Source organism: Antechinus flavipes, chromosome 2 (genome assembly GCF_016432865.1).
Source record: "Antechinus flavipes isolate AdamAnt ecotype Samford, QLD, Australia chromosome 2, AdamAnt_v2, whole genome shotgun sequence".
NCBI lineage: Eukaryota > Metazoa > Chordata > Mammalia > Dasyuromorphia > Dasyuridae > Antechinus > Antechinus flavipes.
The window spans coordinates 221,983,110-222,000,312 of NC_067399.1; the positions used below are offsets into that span (position 1 = coordinate 221,983,110).

The following is a 17,203-nucleotide window of genomic DNA, read 5'->3' on the forward strand; positions in this document are numbered from 1 at the left end:
TTGACCAACTTGGATGTATTAAAGAAAGCATGTTCATTTTTTAGAAGTGTTTCTGAGAAATTAAGCACACGGGAACAGTCTAGTTAGTCAAGACAACAACCCAAATTCTTTATGAAATGTTTTGTTTGTTTTTCTAAGAAAGTGATTGCATATTCTAATATCCTAGCATATGGAAGAAGAAAAGAAAAATAGAAAGAGTCCATAATTAGACATTATTCCAAAACATAATGGTTTCCATTTTATTTATGTTCAAGAAGCTACAATTGAGCACGAGTAGACTGACATTTAATAAGCTAAAGGTGGAAAAAATTATTTTCGTGTATTTATGCAAGAATGTATAAGTTTGTATTGATTTAATAGATGTTCTCTATTCACATATTATATGCATGAAAGAAAATAAAGGTTGCAAGAGAGAAAAAAAAATAGTGGTTTATAGTTTCCTTAAAAGCAAATCATTGTCAACATCAATATAAGAGATTTTAATTTATAGGGCTCTGATGTACAACAGGAAACATTTCAGACTTTGTAAAAGTTCAGTGAATCCACATACATCTCAAAGTATAAATAAACAGTTTTTAGGAAAGAGTATAATAAAATAAGTTTACATTCAAAATCACAGTACATTCATTTTCTTTAGTCAATAAAAATATTCCTTGATTAAAAGGCAGTATATTACAGCCTTGTTTTGCAAACGTATTTCAGGAAAATAGGTCTAGCAGTATTTGAATACCAGCTTTTTTCAAAAGAGCAGCAGAGCAGCAGGATTCAGTTTAAAAATAGTATATTGCAAAATATCTGAACATGTTATTTCTAAGTGCAAAGGCAATTCCATTGTTAAGGATAATTTTAAATCTTATAAAGTGAACCATTTTACTATTTCTGTAGTCTCTTCAAATCTAAATATATACAATAAAATATAAATCTTTTACATTTATGGGACACAAACACCCAGACACAGACATAACACAAATTCCTTGTGACATTAATTCTATTACAAAGTTTAAACTCGAAGATGGGCACAAGCCACAGACTGAAAATGGGCTCTTCCGCCAAATTTGTGTAGCATTTAGCCAAAGCTCAAATACTTGTGCTTTGCCATAGTTGGGAAAATCCAAAACCAACTAAGGCAAATGTCATGGCTGCCTTAGGAGTAACACTACAAAGAGAACTACAAAGAAATGAAGAAACACTTAGATGAACGTGTACCACATATACCTTGACTCACTGTGCAATATTCACTTCTATTCTTGGGTGAAGAAAATTATGTGGTAAGCCACATAAGTCTAGGATATGTCAATCTGCTTCTTGCTTTTAAGTAAATTTTTTAAAATGGGTTGTTTTTTTTTTCTTCCACAGCCAGTAGGGAAAACTGGCAAAGGAATTCAAGATGCAGCGAGGACTTTCCACAAGCTTTCCACAAAGATGAAAAGTGCATCAAATTTTAAAAGTGCTTCTTCCAAATATGGTCTTTTATGCAACAATAAGGTGGTATTTAAAACAGGACCTGATTCGCTACATGGTGCTTTGTCAGCGATTCCTGTAAGTGATTCAAAAGAATGCCAACGATCCCTAAAGTATATGTAGTGTAGATGGCACAAGACTGGGGATCAGGAGGCCTGCTCTGCACTCCCTACTTTGCTATCAGCTATGAGCCCATGGAGAAATTACTTCATGTCTCTGTACCTCAGTTTCCTTATCCATAAACTAAGAGGAATGGCTTAGACAAATCATTTCCAGTCCTAAAATTCTAAAGACTGCAAATCTTCAGAGCAGGGATCTCTCTGGATGATCAGAAAGGAAACAGATGTTTTCACGTATGTAGCCCTTACTGATGAAAGCGCAGAAAGGGATAATTATTCCCAAAGCACTATGGACAGCTAAATGAAATGCCAAAGTAATATGCTATCCAATACTTTTAACAATAATCCAACTGTATATGTTAAAAGACAGAACAAGCGACAGAATACATCAATTGGTCTCCTAATGGCATAATTTTCTGGCATCCCAGGACCACACTTGGGTCTAAAAGCTTTAAAAAATAAGTTCTCTTTAAATGATGTTAAGAGATTCATGATTCTTAAAAATTTCATACTCCTTTTGTTTAAAAGTCAATCTATAAATTGTCTTAATGATACTATGAAGATTGTTGTGTTATCAAAATGTGAGTAACAGTTAAGTAAGTCACCATTTCCCATGCACTCACATGTATCAGAGCCTCTAGGGTAACACAGTCTCTGCACATGTAATACAGTTGACCTCATTCAAGAGATCAAGTTCAGCAGTCATCATCCACAAGCTTTGACCCATTAATCCCCCGATAGGTTACTCGGCTTGGCCGAACCAGCACTCCATGATTTGGCTTACAGGTGAAATAACGTTTGTCCCCCACTGAGCCATCATTCTTTCCCCTGGCACTTTTGAGTTCAAGTCCAAGCCAGGTTCCTGGGGCAAAGTCAGTGGGGCCCACATACCTAATAATGGCCATTTCATTAGAACTTGTCAGGAGAACCTGAGAGCCCTCGTGCAGCTTCACAGCTCCTTCCATACCCCCGGTAGATGGAGTACTGCTCCAGCTTCGACGAAGTAAAGCATTTTTTGGCCTATTTGGGATTTTAAAAAAAAATTATATAATACATATTTTTAAGTAGTCACATCATATAATTTTTACATTGATTTTCAGTAGTAAAAATAATTTTTAGGTTCAATAATTTTTTACAATTAAACCATAACATACCATCACCAAAAAAGATCACCAAACTATCATTTTACAGAAATATTCACTATTACTGCAAGGATTGGTATAAAGGTGAGAGGAATTCTGGTTATATCAAAATTAAGATGACTTTTTGTTCACTTTTTAGAATATTTCTGGCATTTCTAGCTTCACAATATTTCCTATACATGGCTTTTCTCCACATTCACACAGATAGTACCCTACCTGACTCAAACACTCATACATTACTTTTTCCCTGGATGGCTAAAATAATGAGCCTTCTATCCTTAACCTCAAGTCTCTGCTCCCTCTTCCATCCTTCTAAGGTATGGGCTATATATATGGGCTATATATATATATATATATATATATAACCAATGAAAATACCCCAAATTAGAAGATGGAGTTTCTTGTAGGATGAACACTCAGCAGGCCTGTGTTACTGGACTGCAGAGTAAGTGAAGAAATATGTAAGATGACCAATAAAGAAGGAGGAGGCCAGACAATGAAAGGCTTTGAATGCCAAACAGAGGTTTAACATTTGATCCTGGTGGTAATAAGAAGCCACTGAAATTCACTGAATAGGTGGAGCAATGTGATCAGACTTCCTTTAGGAAAATCAATTTTAAAACTAAGAGGCCATTGGAGTAGAGGGGAAGAGACTCATGGCCCGGAAATCAGATAGCAGACTACTGGGTGTATATACTACAGTATGAGGGCCTATACTTTGATGATGGTAAGAGTTAAAGGAAAGAAGGGGGATCTGTCAGACATTACAAAGCTAACATCAATAGGCCTTGACAACAGATTGAATATGGGGATATGAGAAAGCTAGGAATCTGAATGACTAACAGAATGGTGATAATCTTGATGAAAAGAAAAAAGTTTAGAAGAAGGCAGGTTTTGGGGGAAAAGATAATGAGTCCAGCTTTGGACACACAGACTTCAAGATGTCTACAAGACAATACTTTGAGATGTCCCATATTCAAAGTCTACTAGCTAGTTAGAACCAGCCAGAGTTTGCATAAATGTAACTTTCAAGAGTTTGAGGCCAGCTTCACATCATAATGAGGCATTGGAAAAATTCTTGTTTACTGAAGGTATGTGAAAATAAGGCATGGCAGTTCTATTATCTTCCTATCAGTTTGTGCCCACAAAATAAAATTTTATCTACACCATGTTTATAAAGTAGTTAACTACCCCGAAATTAATATCCCTACTTCCATATAAGTAATTCACATCAAGTTGATTCTTGCTTTAAAATATCTGAGTTGTATTTACTTAGGGACAGCACATTTGATAAAATTAAAATCCTAAAACTCTGACTTAGGATATAGTGTGGTTCACAGAAATAGGAAGGAGAAAACAGAAATAATATATGCAGTACCATAATTTTTTTAAAAATAGGTAACTGGCATATATTTTATTAAAAGAAAGGCAGCTGGGCAGTACAATGGGGTAGTATGCTAGACCTGAAGACAGGAAGACTCACCTTCCTGAGTTCAAATCTGGTCTCAGACACTTAATTCCTAGCTGGGGGACCCAGGACAAGTCATTCAATCATGGCTGCCTCTATTTCCTCATCTATAAAATGAGCTAAAGAAGAAAATGACAAATTATTCTAGTATCTTTGCCAAGAAACCCCCAAATGGGGTCATGAAGAGTGAAACAAAACTGAACAAAATATTAAACTGTCAGAAGGCAGACAGGTGGCGCAGTGGATAGAGCACCAGCCCTGACGTCAGAAGGACCTGAGTTCAAATCTGGCCTCAGACACTTAACACTTCCTAGCTGTGTGACCCTGGGCAAGTCCTTTAACCCCAATAGCCTCAGCAAAAAAAGAAAAAAAGAAAAAAAAGAAAAGAAAAGAAAAAGAAAACTGTCAATGTCTGGGATGGGACAGTAAGAACTGAGAGGAAGGGAGAGAGAACTCAACATTTAAAAAGGAAAAGAATGTTAAAAACATTTTTTAAAAAAGAGAATATTGTGTTAAGTTTCTTGGGGTATCTCTATATATTATTTCAAAATTTTAAATTATTATGCCCAAAGACAATAAGTGCTCAATTAGGCTAGAAGAACCCATGAAACATCAAAGATACACTTAGTTTATTTTCTTAAACAGTGAAATTTTTTCTGTAAGTAATATAATTATAGTCAATATATGTATATGGAGATGAAACATGACATCATATACCTGTGAATTTGTGCCTATAGAATAAAGTATTTACCTTTCTTCTATAAAAAAAAAAGTTCAAATCTAAATGGATAAAAGGGTTATTGTGAGAAAAGTAGATCTAGGGAAGGTGAAAGGATTGAGATAAGAGAAGGCAGAAATTCTCTGTTCAGATAAACACTTAAAGCAGAATATCCCAGAATATCTATTTTACACCAAATAACAAAATATTGTTTTCATTTAAGCAAAGTGGTTTTAAGGTCCTCTTACATATTTATCATTTGCACTTAATAGGAAAAACACTAAATCAATCTTTTCTAATTAGTTACCAACGTATATTTGACCAAAGGAGAGTCAAAAGGGAAATCCATCCAATGCAATGGTAAACACAAAACAGCAACCTTTTTTCACAGACCCCTTAGTCTTCAAAAAGAGAAAATCATAAAAGATAACCTGATAGATATAAATATTCATACATATATGTGTATATGTCTAAATATACACATATATGTATATGCATATATATGATATTAAAACATTAAAAGTTTTTATAAATATTTACAAAAGGATGATATACTCACAAAGTATTTCATTCCATTATTAACGCAACCATTACACCAAAGAATAAATCACAAAATAATAGCTTCTTCTTTCATAACATTCCAGTCATATTTATTTCAATTATCTATATTTCTAATTAACTTGATACTCACTTTTCAAAAGCATTTCTTCTGTTTATCTCTTTTTGAGAAGATGCAGAAGTTGTACTGAAACTTCGTCTAAAACCTAAAAGGGAAAATAGTAGAAATTTTTTTTTAATCCCAAATTTATAGGCCTATTAAACCCCATATTCTGTCTCTACTTCTGCAGATGTTCCATTATATCAAATATTTCCTTGGAAGCTGAAGTCAAAGGGAAAAAGCACATATATATATGGAACATAATTATAGCTTAGATTTCTTGAGAAAATTTTATCCAAAATAAAAATGATTTCTTATATCCTCATTAATTATACATATAAGAATATAATCATTTTTCCAGAGTACATTCTTTTTTTTGTTAGAAGACCTTAGATATGTCTTCTAAAAAAGAAAAAAAAAATTTTAAAGACAAAATCACTCTATATACTGATGAAGCTACTATTTTTTCTATCAAACTTAATGGTTTTAATATGCTATCAAAAATTAAAAATAAAAATCAAAGTACATATACTAAGAAAAAAACAATGTTTATCACTAAAAATATCTAATTCTTTTTTTAAATTGTTTTTATTATAGCTTTTTATTTACAAGATATATGCATGGGTAATTTTTCAGCATTGACCCTTACAAAAACTTCTTTTCCAACTTTTCCCCTACTTCCCCTCACCCTCTCCCCCAGATGGCAGGTAGACCAATACATGGTAAATATGTTAAATAATATATATATATATATATATATATATATATATATACACATATATATATATATATAGTTATTTTGCTGCACAAGATGAATCAGACTTTGAAATAAAGTAAAATTAACCTGAGAAGGAAATCAAAAATGCAAGTGGACAAAAACAGAGGGACTGGAAATGCTATGTAGTGGTTCACATTCATTTCCCAGAGTAAAGATACCTAATTCTTTATATGTTCAAAAAATTAATTCCTTTGGTATCACAAAAAGCAATATGCATTGATATCCTAACAATATATTCTTCAATTTTTGACAAGTGGAGGCTCTATTGATTGCTAATTAAAGATAATGAAATAGCTTCCACAAAAATGTCAATCAAGCAATCTATATATAGTCTCTTTCCCTTAAAAAGGTTAGAATATAAAGAGTTAATAATGCAATACAGAATTAGTAGGGTATTTTTTAATTTTAATAAAATTCTTAGTCTTACCTGGAAAAGGATGATTTCGTTTACTTGATGCATTCTCCAAAAGAGTATCTTTTAGTCTATTGGTAAAACAAACATGCAAATATTTCAGTACAAGTATTTAATACTCAACTGCAACAAGAGCCTATTGACTTATGAATGACATTCATTTATTTGATACTAGTTTTCAATGTAGAAGTGACAATAGTTGTGACATTAATTTCTAGTCTCATGAAGCAATCTTTAAATGGCTCCCCACTCTGAAAATGATCTGTTTTCTTCAAAATCTTAATGATCTAAAGGCCTTAGTCTGTTAGGTTTGAGTTTATTTGGACTTTAAACTTCTCAAAAACAGAGACTACATCTATTCTATTTGCTTAGGAATGGCTTCACATAATACTACACGAGGATTTAATGTCATGGAGATGACAAGACAACTAAGACACAAAAGAGTATAAAAAACAGACCATTTAGAGATGGCCACCTTTATTTTTATTTTTATTTTATTATTATTATTTTTTTTTTTGCTGAGGCAATTGGGGTTAAGTGGCTTGCCCAGGATCACACAGGTAGGAAGTATTAAGTGTATGAGGCCACATTTGAACTCAGGTCCTCCTGACTTCAGGTCTGGTGCTCTATCCACTGTACTACCTAGCTGCCCCTCCTCCTTTATTTTTAACAGAGAGAAATGGAGAAAGGTCAGAAAGAAAAAAGATTTGTCTTCATCAATAAACAGTAACTGAAATTATGAGGGAAAAGGTAATTTGGAAATATGATATATAAGAAAGAAAGAAGAAAGTAAGGACTAGAGAATTAGGGTCATTCACCATATTAGAAACAGTGCAAGGTAACAGAGAGAAAGCAGATACTCCCTTAGCCTCTGCCACTTATAAGTCATATAATCTTGAAAAGAGTCAATTATCCTCAGCTATAATGGAAGGACAGTTAATTCTTCCCAGAATTTCAGTGGCAATCCACTGAGCTAATAATATCCATGATTGTACTCTGAAAACCATTTTATAAAAAAAGTTTTTTCCTGTATTAAATTTCCCCTAACTTTCTTACTTTTTCCTTTCCTCTGAGATTTAATTCAGTTTTTATGTCATTATTACTATTAATATCTTAATGATGATACAATCATATATAGGTGAGTTTAAATGTGCATACACATATATATATACACACAACATATAAATGCCAATACCCAGCCATAATTAAGACAGCTAAATAAGAAGTGAATTATAAAATGTCAGAAAGGAAAGAAAAAAAAATTAAGCAAGAAAAGTTTAAATTTTAAATTTTAAATTTTAGACAGGAAAAAATCTTCAGTTATAACTGTGTTAATGAAATGGAAAAAAGTTATCATAAATGTTAAAAAGCAAAAAAAAAAATCAGGAAAGATTAGAAATTTACAGAAAAGAGTGGGGTAATAGAAAAAAAAAGTATGATATAGTAAAAGGTTTGGAGTTTTGTAATTTTAGAAAAGGGTGTGTGTGTGTGTGTGTGTGTGTGTGTGTGTGTGTGTGTGTGTGTATGCATGCTATTAAAGCTTAAAGCTGCACTAAGACTTGGGGCACACAAATGGAACAAGAGTCCACCTTACAAATTTATAAAATCATTTCAGAGATCTCTTCAAACAATTTTGAAATAAAAACAAGGTGAATGCCTCAACTTATTTTTTATTTAAAATAATATCACCCACTTCCCATGGTTGTTGTAAAATGTATAAAATATGTTGTAAACATTAAATCGCCATATAAATATAAGATATTGTAACCATATTAATACATGACCAGCATATGCTTCAATATCCAGCCCAGTTCTTCTCAAAATACAGTGTTCAATATGCACCATATTCAGCTCAATAATTATTAAATGAATGAACTTATGTCCTTGTTGTCCAAATAACTAAGAGTAACCCTTTTAAAACAAATAGTACCATTAAAAGAATAAAGTATAAAGGAAATTGCTTTCCACGTTTCCAAAAAAGGGAAACAAAATCACAAGGAAATATGAAATAATTTATCTGAGACCTATTTTGACTGTATCTGTATTCATATTCTATTATCTAGTGTTTCTACTGAGTTAGATGAGGCTCACAGCTAGATAACAGCTGGAAGAGCTTGTGGTTACATCATTCATGTTATTTTGCATTTAGAAATTATACCATTTCCCTTCCACTGAAGTGTGTACCAAGACACCATGTCTCTCAATATATCAGTATCTATGACAAGTCATCTCACATAATGATGCCTAGAATTTGTAGAGGATTTGCTTCCAGTAAACTTATTTTTTAAAACCAAAGTGAACTAAGACAATTTTCAAAGTGCAGTATCTTAACAAAAAATAGTGAGCTAGTTTATTACATATTTTAAAAAAAATCCTTGAAGCTCCACTTCCCCCAAAGATCTACTGTCTATCTATTTTTGAGACCAAAAGGAATCAAAGGAAAAAGCCATTTTGGTTCCATTAGGTTTGTAAGAGAATGAATGGGGTGCCTGCTGGCAGGAAATGTAATGCAGTTAGGATGTGACTGAAGCAATCAGATAGCATTTTAACTTTTGTTTGCATGACAGATTAAGCTTGCTGCTCTCACTGTTCTTAGCTGCAATGCTCTATCTAATAGCTTACATGTACTCATATGCTATGCAAATGAGAAAGAAAGGCTGTTTTTTAAAATTGCAAATCCTCAGCAAAAAAAAATTTTGTTTTCCCATAAGCCCTCTCTCTAAAGATAGCTACTGAACCCCTTGGAAGAAAGAATAAACTGCACCCAATGTTCCATTCTTAATATTAAAGGAACAACAAAAAACAATTAGAAAATGTATGTCTGGAAATAAATATATGTGTATATATAAATATTTCATTTTTACCTCTGCACCCTGGTTGGGGGAGCAAATATCCCATATCTTGGTTGACAAGTAAAGTACTGCACACCTCCAACTGAACCATCATTCTTGCCAAATGGTTTTTCAAGCTCAATACCACACCAAATTCCTAGAATATGAACACAGAGTTTATGAAGTACCTGAACTTTCCCCGAGACCAGTATATTAGTCCTAGGTCCAGTGCAATTGAACATTCTCAGAAATGTATTATATAGTATAGGCAATAAATTTTCAAATGACAAAAATTACATTGCACAAAGTGATCAGAAACAACAACATGATTTAATAAGCATAACTGTAGGGTAGTATATTAGAAAAGGAAAAATAAACTCAAGAAATAGATGTCTGACAAACACTAAATCTACGTAAATAAAGCCAAAGTACATATAAGAGCCCATAATAGATCAGAGTGGAGAAGGCAAACATGATATTAAAACCTCAAGACTAAATTGAGGAGCTCTTCTTACAAGGTAAAACTGTCACTATCATCTTCTAAGGTTGATAACTGTGTCTAGTTTCATGATACCCAATTAAGACAGGGCATGTAGGAAAGGAAGGGGATGTTGCAAAAAGCCACCCAAGATGACTTTGTGGTGGGCTTTTAGAAAGTATGACAGAGTATCACAGGAGGAAATCAGTTACAATTCAAGTATACAAAGAATATTCAGATAAGGCAGCAAGCAACTCTATTCTAAAATGATCCAGAACAAGAAAGGTAACAGGTTTTTAAGTACTCAAAGGAAATTAAACCCAAGTTATATTAGCAGATTTTTCATAGAACACCTAGAGGTACAGTGGATAAAGCACTAGATAACTAGCTATATGACCCTAAGCAAGTCTGCTAACTTCAAGGTGGAAAACACTAAAGAAGCCAAAATGTGAAGCTACTTTTAAGATATAAAAGGAGGACCAAGTATGATTTAAAAATTCAAATAAATGTTAGACTTAAATATTATAAAGTTATCAAATTCATAAATCAATATCTTCTCTTAGATGACCAATTTAAAGATTTAATTAAATAACTAGTAAAAAATAACCCAGGGAATATTTTACCATTAGTAAGTTCATGTTCAAAGATGACAATTTTCCACATTTGAGAATGCAGTGACAAGACATGTATAACTTATTCCTATTCTATGTACAGGCTATCCAATAATGAGGACCTGTAGAACAGGGAAGATGGGACTATGATGGTTTTTAGTTCTGCTATTTAATGTCTTACAAAAATAAGCCATCATGTATTCCATGATAGGTGATTATCTGCTCCTGCCATCTCCCATAACAAATCAGCTATGTCATGTTAGCTGAAGTTACATTTCATTGTGCCCTGAAGACAGAGCTGTCCTGTCAGCACTGTCCCTGATCTGTTCCCAGGAGAACTTCTGCCCTTGTGCAACTCCAAAAGGCTGAGCAGGGACAAGCAACATCATGATGTTTCAACAGGCTATAGACCCCATCATCTCAGCTGATGATCCCAATTTATCGTTTATTGTTTGCCAGAGTTCACAAGTGACAGATAAAACTGCTCAGAGAGAAAACATATTTAACACATCAAGGTTTTGTAGTGATATTGAGGGTCAGAAATCACATTGCTTGTTTAAGGCCTTCTGTATTCTGAAACCTAATGTTTTCCATTTCCATCTTTGTAGTCTTATCACCTATCACATTGTGCAATAAATACATTAATATTCAATTGATTATAAGTAGAATACTTGACTACTCTCCAAAAAGGACTCTATAGAAGGAATAAAAAGAATACCCAAGATACATGACCTCAGTAGAAAATGTCCTTTCCAGAAAGGCAAACATGGCTCTAAAGGACCTCTAAAGTCCTTCCAGCTCTAATGATCTATGATTAAGTTTTTATTTGGGAATCAACAGGAAAATGCTAGCTGATCTGAATTACCATATGAAGGAGAGAGAGAGAGAAAGAGAGAGAGAGAGAGAGAGAAAGAAAGAGAGAGAGAGAGAGAGAGAGAGAGAGAGAGAGAGAGAGAGAGATGAATTCTAAAAAAGGAACCAGCCAACAATCAACCTGAAGTATTATATTCAAAAGCAGACAGGTAACCAGTAAGGGATAAAAAGAATAGAATATTATGTGCTTATTTCTCATCAATATTTCAGCATGAGTTTTCTTTTTGAAATATTGCAATGCCACCATGTGTCAAAATGGCAATATTGCCACTTTAAATTTTTAGCATACAGTTTCACTCAACATGAAACTAAGCTTCCATTTTAAAAAGTACAATAATGAATGGAACATGAAAGTGCTTTGTAAATTGTAAAGCATTAAATAAATATACAACCTAATCAGTAATAAAAATGCAAAATAAAGTCTCTTTTACATAAAAACACAAGATTAAGTCTAAGTTTCTTTTACATAAAAACAAAAGATTAGGTCTAAATATTTCTTTAACCTTATGAGAAGTCCAGATATAAATATATGAATATATCAATGTAAGTGAGTTGTGTTTACATAAGCTTTTAGTTTGTGTTAGCATAGCATAATCAAGCAAATCTGGAAAAAAAGAATTTTCTGTTCTCTGCAAACAGAATCTTCTGTTCTCTACTCTAAACAAAGTTATATAGCCAACTCTTCACTGTCTGAGAAAAAAATTATTCATTTTATTAATTATTTCAGGAAAAAACCATAAGCCCAGCCTTATTTTTCTCACCCAACATTATCCTTGGCAAGAAACACTAAGTATATGATCAGAGAATTCCAACTAAGGTTATTAAAAGCCTAAAAGAAATATACCTGGAAAGAAAAATCTGTTGTGGAAAATGGAGAACGTTATCAAAACAAGTATAAATGGATGGAAGATTCTCCACTATTATAAATATATTTGTTACCACTACATCATCCACTGAGAAAGTTGAATGTAATTCAGTTTCTCAGATGCAAAGTTCTCAATTTTTTTTAACCTAAAGAAAATAAATGAACCAAGGTAAGCTACCTGGAGCAAAGTTTGTTGTTCCAAAGAACCTGACAGTGCCAATCCTCTGGCCTACCACCAACACTCGGTCACCAACACGAACCTCTTCTTCCCGTTTATTTCCCAGAGATGTAGCTGAAGTGGTCGACCCTGCTTTACAAATAAAATAACAAGTCACTATCAGTCCCAATCTGAAGAGAAATAAGCATATACGGCAATTAAACATTTTATAAATGTGTCTAGGCTCCCTGGTCTTGATGAGTATCACTTCTTCTTTCTTTGATGAATTCTGCATTCCTCTATGCCTTAATATATAGTCTTTTGCTAGTCAATGTGAATAAAAGTTACTATTCCACAGCTGGCCTGGAGATGAACTTTTCTGAAAGTGGCTAAGCCAGGCTTGGATGCCAGATGTAGACTGTGACATCGCCTTTCCAACCTAATAAGATATTCCAGAGCGTGTACTGCATTCCAAGGCCATATTGGCCTTGGGGAAAATTCAGAGGCAGTTCTATACCTCAACAACAAGGTGTTCAAATAAGACCTTAGCAGAGAAATGATGAGACATTGCTTCTTAAAAAGCCTAACACAAGCCCATACTACAGTAATAGAATTTCTGTGCCAGATATCTCAGGAACTGAGAGTACCTCTGGAAGTTGCCCTGGATAGACATGTTAAAAGACTTATGCTCAACTCCTGATGCCATATTTTAAGAGGAACAATGACAAATGAGCATGTATAAAAAATGGAAACCAAGATGGTGAGGAATATGAAAACCCCATGTAAATAATGAAAGGAAATAGGAATAGTTAACCTGGAGATGAGAAGACAAAAGAGACAGATGGTAGCTGGACAGACATTGGCAAAATAATAGTATACATGGCTTTACAACCAATTGAATAAACAGACCACAAATAGCAAAACTGAAAATCTTATTAAAGGTGGTATCTAGTGGGTTGTCCCTGGGATCTGACCTCAATTATATGCTGTTTAACAGTTTTGTCAATTACTTGAAGAAGTGCATAACTTATATGCTTCTCAAATTTGCAGATGACATTAAGTTGAGTAAGCTGATACACAACAGAATCCAGACCCCCAAATACCTGTATAGTCAAGATATATTAAATCTACTAAGATTAAATTTAACACATATGCATCTCTAGTCTTACAATTCAGCTGGGAAAATTAAATAAACAAGTAAAAGACATGAGAGTACATGTACCTAAACAACAATTTATATGAAAACACCTCTTCCAAGAAGTGACAGGTCCACAGAAGTGGAACACTGCATATATTGTCAGATTTTTCTATAGGCGTATCAGTTTTATTGATTTTTTTTTCTGTTTTTCTTTTTTAAAATTATTTGTTATAAAGGATGGCTCTTAGGGAAAAGAGAGAGGAATAAAGGGAAAATTTTAATATAAAACTAAAAGCTAGCAATAATTTTTTAAAAGAAAAAAGACCTGAGTGTTTTTGTACAGGGTCAGCTCAACATAAGTCAATAGTAGAATGTGAAAATAAAAAATACCTAAGTCAACATTAGGATGCATTTTTTTTAAAAAATGAAGCACAAAAGTTGTACTCTCACTCCCTACCATCTTACTTAGATTTGAAGTGCTATACTGAATATCCAAATGAGAGTCACGTTTAGAATAAACCTCAGTGGGGCCAAAAGAGGGTATCAGGTGAGGGGGTTATAAACCATAACAAATTGATTAGGTGGAGGGTTCAGAAATCATTTTTAGACTGGAGAAGAGCAAATTTACTAGGAATATGCTATCTATCCTCAAGGAATCAAAGGATTGCTATATGAAAGATATGACCAGGTCTGCTTGGTCTCAGAAGCCAAAGCTAGAAGCAATGGGCCAAATTGTAGGCAGAAAAATCCAGTTCAACACAAGGCAAAATTTCTAAGAACTGTCCTCGAATTGCCCCAGGAGATAGTAAGTCATCAAGCTGTCAAGAGATGCCACAGGTTAATTACTTTTCAATTATAGTTGAACTAGATGATCTTTGCATATCATTTGAATCACCCTTTCAACTATGAGATTCTAGACTTCTTTCCTTCATCTGATATTCCTCTGTTTTTCAGCTTTATCTCTTGCTCTTCCTCTTCAAATGCTCTCCCTTTCAACTCCTCTACTGAACGTAAGCTGTCTCCTGTTCTCCCACATCTTCTTGCCATGTCCAATGTCTATACCTTTAGTTCATGCAGGTCCTCATGCCTGGAATAACCTCCCCCTACTCACGCCCACCAGCACCTTTTAAAGTCCCTCCCCTTTAATCTAGCTTCAATTTTCATGTCTATAAAAAGGGACTATTTTTCACCACTTGCCTCATTGGACTGTGGTAAGGAATGTGTTTCACACCTCAAAAGTCTATATGTTGAGTTATTTTGTCTCAACTTTTGCTACATGTTTTTCTCCAAAAAGATGGCCTTATGTAACAGAGACTTACTTTTTCCAGAAAATTGCTTAAATATTAAATGTGGTCACTTGGGAGTCCTTATGGGGAGTAAAAAAAAAATCACTACACTCAAAGTCAGGAGAATTGAGGTCAACTTCCAGTCCTTAAATTAACTAGTTGTGGGAAAATCATCTAACGTCTCTTTACTTCAGTTTTCTCAATTGTAAAATGGAGATTATACTTTACAATCCACTTAAGCTCCATGAAATTATAATGAGAAAAGATCTAGAAAGATCTTCATAAATAAGCTTCTATAAAGTCTTTCAAAGGCTTACTCAAATTCCATCTGTTCCCCCTCCCCCTGAGGTCTTCTAAGACCTATCTCTTCCAGCCTATCACTGTCCAAATCTGACATAGGTAAGCTGTTCTTTAATTATATTTTACCTTGTATCACAGTATTTGTGTATATTATCTTTTCTATGCTATTAAATTGTAAATTCTTTGAAAGAAGAGTCTAATTTGAGTTTGTCTTTGCATCCTATAGATATCTTATATGTACCAGATATTTAAAGAATGAAATAATAAAAGTGATAATGGAAGAAAGCAGTGAACTCTAATACTGGAAGTATTCAAGCAGGTATTGGACAATCAGGTGGCACAAAGATTAAAGAAAAACTGCCCAGTCAACACAAATGTCTTCTCCCACTTTTAAGTTCCTAAGCTATTCCATGACAAGGACACTGATTATAGGAAAAAAGCAAAAACTGAGTCTAATGCACAATAGTTTTTTTTTTTTAAGTGACCATGAATCTAAAAGTTAAGACTGCAAAATATGCAAATTCCACGAGGAACAGCTCCAAATAGACAGCAAAAAGAAATCATCTATACAGATGCATGTCATATAAAGACTTGTCAGTCACCAACTGGCCTCAGCTATGCCCACAAAAACAGAACACACTTGTGAGAAATTTCTTCTTCAAACAGAAAAAGACAGCATTTCCTGCTACCCATTTTAAAATCTAAGTCCACTGAAATTGGAAGCCCAAAAACCAAAAAAATATTCTTTTTTAATTTTAAAAAGATGGAAAGAAATCCAGGATGAAAAAATCACAAGTACCAGCACTGGCTCTCGATGAAATGGAAGAACTTTTCATCGACGCCTCCTTATTATTGTTGTTTGGATTCCATTTCTTGGGGTGCATCTGTTTGTTGTCCAAGGAGGAGATAGAAGAGGAGGAACTGATAGAAACAGGTGGAACAGCTGAAACAGAGAGAGAGGAGTTTCAAGAGATGGCATGAAAATATTTCAATGAGAAGAACTTTCTTCTTGGATTTCCAGCAATTAGGTGAGATATCAGATGTTAAGAATGGTGCAATGAAAACCTATACTGATCAAGGGCTCACTTTCCTTGTGCAAGGCTCCTTTTTTAAATGTCAATAACTGCTACCCAACCCTATTTCATTAGCATGTTCACAGGAGTTTTATTAAAACCAAATGAGAATATATATGAAAACACTGTCAATTTCACAGCAACAAAAATGAATGTCCTTCCTTAAATGGATTGTAAATGTCGATATCACTTGTAAATAATGCATTTCATTAACAAGAGCAAAAATAAATATTGCAAGTGTTTGCCGGGAAAGGGATATTACTAAGAATTAAAAGATAAAAGAGATGGTGTTTGCTCTGTTTAAAGGAACAAGGTGGTAGGATAAAAGTGGCAAACAGCAGATTAAGATAATAAACAACAAACATTTTGAGAACAGAATATTTTATTTTACCTTCCTTCCCAGATACAGTTTTCAGTGCTTCACCAGGAGACAATAAAGTTGTTGACTCAGAACCACTTTCTTTTTTGCATGTTGTTAATCCTGGAGTCAAAAAAAAAAAAAATCAACACTTTTTCGGAAAACAGGAAAAGACTTCTAAATAGTTTGGAGTTGAACACACAAATGAGTCTTTAATAAAAATAATAAGCATGGTTGCTTTCTTAAAGTACTGCATTAGTAGTGGCCAGAAACTGGAAACTGAGTGGATGCCCATCAATTGGAGAATGGCTGAATAAATTGTGGCATATGAACGTTATGGAATATTATTGTTCGGTAAGAAATGACCAACAGGATGATTTCAGAAGAGCCTGGAGAGACTTACATGAACTGATGCTGAGTGAAATAAGCAGGGCCAGGAGATCATTATATACTTCAACAACAATACTATATGGTGAT

General features: G+C 33.6%; 1 protein-coding gene across 11 annotated transcripts in view; it reads right to left on the reverse strand.

Moving 5' to 3' along the window:
- CLIP4 (CAP-Gly domain containing linker protein family member 4) overlaps positions 1-17,203 on the reverse strand; it is a 126,901-nt gene that overhangs the window by 23,884 nt on the left and 85,814 nt on the right. For 9 of the 11 annotated variants that reach the window (XM_051976207.1, XM_051976206.1, XM_051976210.1 and 6 more), the window contains 7 exons: positions 16,760-16,849; positions 16,095-16,238; positions 12,593-12,724; positions 9,621-9,744; positions 6,772-6,827; positions 5,600-5,672; positions 206-2,600 (listed from right to left, as the gene is read on the reverse strand). In XM_051976207.1, coding sequence (XP_051832167.1) covers positions 2,276-2,600; positions 5,600-5,672; positions 6,772-6,827; positions 9,621-9,744; positions 12,593-12,724; positions 16,095-16,238; positions 16,760-16,849 — 944 coding nt within the window. In that variant the 3' untranslated portion in view covers positions 206-2,275. Of the gene's footprint in view, positions 1-205; positions 2,601-5,599; positions 5,673-6,771; positions 6,828-9,620; positions 9,745-12,592; positions 12,725-16,094; positions 16,239-16,759; positions 16,850-17,203 lie in introns of those variants that run through there. The other 2 variants (XM_051976217.1, XM_051976215.1) reach the window with 2 other exon arrangements.